Consider the following 5,322-nt stretch of genomic DNA (forward strand, 5'->3'; position numbering starts at 1 on the left):
ATAAAATTATTATTGTTATTGTGGTGTCTATAATATATGAATAATATTAAGATTAATATGTGATGTGAGGCTGTATTATTCAAACAACTCTTTATGACTTTGTAGTGGCAATTAGCACTCAAGCTCATCCGCCGCCGTTGGGAGGCAATTGATGTATAATTAGGAGAGAATTCAACTTACCGAAAATTTTAACCCTAATTAAAAACAGGTATATGGGAGAGAACTAGGCATTATCCTTATAAACAGTTATCCAAAAATCTGCAAAATTCATTTCCTGCACAAATAGCTTTCTGATTTTTTGACCTACATAAAGGCAGGAATTAATAAAATTATTACATCAGTTTTGACTACGAAATAAAAAAAAATTTGAATGAAAATTAAAAAAAAATTGGCTGATACTTTGACTTTGAAAATATGTAAGTAGTGTTTTTTTAGATGATATCGCTCTCGAGTCTTGAATTCATTCACATTTGTATGATTAAGATTGAAATGTTTTAATTTTCTGGTACGGAATCATAAGATCGTTAGTCTAAAGACTGGTTGGATAAATACTTTCTCACTTTCCTATCCTGGAAACGTATTTACATTTCCCTAAAAGAAGAGCATACCACATCCCGAACAGTAGTTTAATCTAGGCCTTGCTCTTTGTGCCTGTTTGTGACGTATATCAATATACCACGACAGATTTGTATTTCTTATTTCTAAAATGCTCTATAATTCCTCGCTAATTTGCTACTAAATCCAAATATTTGTGGCTCAGTTGGAAAATAGACGAAATGCTAGCCTGATATCAAGCAAGCATTACATATAGCGTACCTAGAAGGGCTATTATTTGTCGTTACTTTTTTGCTGACAACGTAAAAGTTACAATTTTCGATTGTAAATGACTGAATTTGCCGTAGAATTAGTAGAATTTATTAGGTAATTTGTAATAATCTCAATTTTGACATGTTTCTTCAAAAATGATTTCAAGTTTAGTGTCTTTTGGTGGATATTATTTAAATGCCAAAAAAAACACTAATAATAACAATTAACAATTTATAACAATAACAAGCGAAACACAAGTAACAAAAAGGCACAAGGAGTGAAACATACAACAAGAACAAAGTAACAGAAAGAACAAGATAATACAACAATAGTAACAATAACAAAGGTAACAACAATACAACAGAGTAGATAAAAGCACTTACGAATGGTGGTGATAGCGGTAGACGAGAGACTGTCTTGAGATAAGAAATTTTAGAGTATTTATAGGATAGGGTTAGTAATTTTGATAGAATGTTCTAGAAGGAAAAGTAGTGAGAGAGAGGGTGAAGACACTAGTTTATAGGAATACATAGAATTAGACAGTACAGAATTCAAGAGAAAGCAATTAAGGGTAAAACCAGATATTAGTATGGGAGTGCATGCAGGTATGGTTGAAGTTGGATTTCCAGGTAAAAGTAATTGAAAGAACAATAGAATTTAGATTGAAAGGAAACCAAAGTATTTACAAGATAAGAAGTTGAAAAGAATTGAAATAATATTTGAAGTGAAATAATATTCGAAATGAAATATTATTTGAAATGAAATATTATTTGAAATGGAAAAATTAGAAAAAAATATTTACATACAGAAAAAACAAAAAGAGTTATTTCGCCACACAAGTTTCTTAATTATTACAATTAAATTTCTAATATCAACTAAAATACCTAGTAAATTTATTTCTGCTGGGATTTTATTTTTACAAATTCGGGTCCAAATTGTAATTTTTATTATTTTCGCTTGCAAGGCAACGGGCTAGTGGGATAAATTGTAAATATCGGTTAATTATTTAGGTAAATTTTTGTTTTCATTTTCTCCGTTTAGCTAGAAATCCACCGGATAGTAATCTTGCCGAGTACCGGATAAACCAGATATCAATTAAAACCACTATAGCTAATGGTTTATGTCTTTCCAGTAAATACTATAGGAAATTGATGAAATGATTAAAGAGTCGCCAATACACAATGAATCTCTTCACAGCACATACTGTTAAATTAGCAACAATTTAGTGGTCATGACAGAATTTTTCTTCTATATTTCTATTTCGAGATCCGCTATGTATAGTGGCATCTTGACGGTCCTATCATTTTTCTCTGTCAGCTCCAGGCTGGACTCATGACTAAATTATAAAAGGAATATTTTTCAGCGACAAATTACAACCCTTTCAGTACTTTTCTATGTCATTTTTATCCCGATGAACCTACGCTATGTATATAGTACCAGCCTAATATCAGGCAAACATTCGTCTATTGATACCAAATTAGCGATAAATTATAGTGTACACTAGAAAAAAGAAATAAAACTTTGTCGTGCTAGCTTGATTTGCATTTATTTTTGCTACTTCCGTATCAGAAGGTGTCTTACCATATTAAGTGTTCCCTTTTTGTTATTCTTCCACGGCGCCCTCTGTTCTCTTACCCTAAAATTTCCTCATTTCTAATGTTTTCTGTCAACGGTATTTTCATCGTTAACATTATCATTAAAAAATAAAATTAAGTCTATTATATAGATTTTGTTATTTATCTTAAGTAAAAAAGCATTTTTTACCATTATAAAATTGATCAATTGGTATAGGATTGCTGAAATTATATCCGAAAAAAAACTTCATATACATACCTTGAACAATTTATATTAACACTTTTACGTATGTCAATTGGGATAAGTTGTATTTCTCTCACAGTTGTAAAGTATTTATATGGAGTACAACAAGCTTCTAAAGCGGTTTTAAAAACATGTGTTTTCTTTACAGATTCACACAAGGTTTTGTGGACGTTAGAGAACGCGAACGAAAATACAAGAGGGGTTCAAAAGAACAAGGTCGATCACTCATGAATCTGCATAATAACGAAGCTGGCAGAAGGGTAAGTCTTATTATTCGGCATTTTATTAGCATGTGCATGCATTCATAAGGGTATGAATGGCATAGAATCGAATTTCATGTGGTATAATTGATACTTAACCAGTCTAATTGCGTAGAAATCTACATATAGGATGATTCAACACAATTGGCCTATTTCACAGTCCAACAACTTTAACATTAATTATTTGAGTATTGGTCGTGTTAAATTGTGTATGCGTAATATAAATGTTAAATATTAGAGGTGCTCTGGATAATGTTTATTTTCTTCGTTCTCGCGGATTTTCCATTAAATACCCCACTCTCCAACGTCTCAAACCACAATCCCGTTTAAAAAGTCATTTAAACACTAAACGAATGAAATTTTAATTCTTGATTGGCGGATTTTCAACGAGACAGTTGCGTTTAAGCCGTTTAAACACTAAAAGTCTGCGAAGTGGTAAAATCATACTAATTAGTTATCGCTAATCAAAACCTAATATTTCAACAAGTGATACAAATTGTGATAGTTTGGCCATACTGAAGTATTCTTGTTCATAACAAAAAGTAAATATATGAACTATATCTAAATAACAAAGCATTTAGTACAGTAATCAATAAATATTACAATTTAGGGTAAACGACCTATTCCAATACAATCTTAATTGCCAATTTTCATATTTACAATTTTTCTCACTAGTCCCTTGCTTCGTAAGCGAAAGGCGAAAATAATAAAAATTGCAATTTGGATTCGAAATCCCAGCAGAAATAAATGTATTAGGTATTGTAAGTTGATACTAAAAGAAGAGCATACCACATCCCGAACAGTAGTTTAATCTAGGCCTTGCTCTTTGTGCCTGTTTGTGACGTATATCAATATACCACGACAGATTTGTATTTCTTATTTCTAAAATGCTCTATAATTCCTCGCTAATTTGCTACTAAATCCAAATATTTGTGGCTCAGTTGGAAAATAGACGAAATGCTAGCCTGATATCAAGCAAGCATTACATATAGCGTACCTAGAAGGGCTATTATTTGTCGTTACTTTTTTGCTGACAACGTAAAAGTTACAATTTTCGATTGTAAATGACTGAATTTGCCGTAGAATTAGTAGAATTTATTAGGTAATTTGTAATAATCTCAATTTTGACATGTTTCTTCAAAAATGATTTCAANTCTAATATGTCTCTGACTAGACCTTCATGCCTGAGAAGGTGTCCTACCAACCTATCTCGCCTATTTTTTATTGACTTCCATAGAGTCCTCTGTTCTCCTATTCTTTCCAATACGTCTTCATTTCTAACCTTTTCTACCCACGATATCCTCATCATCCGCCTATAGCCTATAAATGGGTCATATAATGATAATAAAAATAAGACTGGCACAATATTCAAAAAGTGTAATGTATTTAACTAAAACCTCTATTAATAGTAATCACCGCCTTTTCAATACGAAACAAAACAACTCAGTAGTTAATATCAAGTACGTTTATCTAGACGTTTAACTATTATTTGATATGACTAATTACTATTAATTAGTTATAATTGGCGTGTTCGTGAGATTCCCAATTAGCATGCGCATATTATAAACTTTCATTTTAATTTGACCAATAAAACGAAAATGAATCGATCTGGTTGTTTTAAATCGTGTTCACGTACATTTTAATTTGTATACACTCGATTGGATGGATATGTTTATTAAAACTTTTTCTCTTAATTGATACCTTGTGAAGTGTTACAACTTTTTTTTTTTAATGTGCTACCTACTTGCAACGATCAAGGTGAAGGCTACAGCGATTAATCTAAATCAATCGTAAACTTATTATTTTTGACCTGTATTGTCGTTTTCCATTCTCGTCTGCATTTTATTTTTTTATTGTTTGCAGGCAGTAATAAAGAAATCAAGAGTCACATGTAAATGTCACGGTGTATCGGGGTCCTGTTCCTTAATTACCTGTTGGCAACAATTAGCAAATTTTAGAGAAGTCGGTAAGTACCTAAATGTTTACAGGTTTTTTAGAATCTTTTCTTTCCTTTATTTGTAATACTAATTAAATTGTATACACTTTAACGGTTAAAACACTTAATTTCACAATTTGCGTGACAGTTTTGTATTTGATTGACTTCTTCATGGAAAATTTCATCATCGTAGGGTTAAACACGCATCTCCAGTCCTTGCTATCCTGAGTCAATCTCCTCATTTCCGAAAAATTTAAACATCCCACATTCTTAACTATTTCTAATATTGCCTTTTCTCAGTCCCTCTTTACTCCTGTTTCTGCTTCTAAGCTGTCGTTACTTACTTAATCTTTCAGAAGTCAGAATTTGATAGGTTCATTAATTTAATCTTTTACTTTTTCATATCATATTTAATCTTTTTCTAATTTTTGGCCTTTCCTAGTTACGGTATCTTCTTCTAACTTTTTACTTTCTATCTCCGCCAACGGTCAACAAAGATCA

At 31.3% G+C, this 5,322-nt stretch overlaps 1 protein-coding gene across 2 annotated transcripts in view; it reads left to right on the top strand.

Moving 5' to 3' along the window:
* Positions 1 to 5,322, top strand: part of LOC108734763 (protein Wnt-5b) — a 62,657-nt gene that overhangs the window by 43,473 nt on the left and 13,862 nt on the right. For both annotated transcript variants that reach the window (XM_025979718.1, XM_025979714.1), the window contains exons 4-5: positions 2,774 to 2,885; positions 4,749 to 4,851. In XM_025979718.1, the coding sequence (XP_025835503.1) occupies positions 2,774 to 2,885; positions 4,749 to 4,851 (215 nt within the window). The remainder of the gene's footprint in view (positions 1 to 2,773; positions 2,886 to 4,748; positions 4,852 to 5,322) is intronic.

Source organism: Agrilus planipennis, unplaced genomic scaffold (assembly GCF_000699045.2).
Source record: "Agrilus planipennis isolate EAB-ADULT unplaced genomic scaffold, Apla_2.0 scaffold80, whole genome shotgun sequence".
Taxonomy (NCBI): domain Eukaryota; kingdom Metazoa; phylum Arthropoda; class Insecta; order Coleoptera; family Buprestidae; genus Agrilus; species Agrilus planipennis.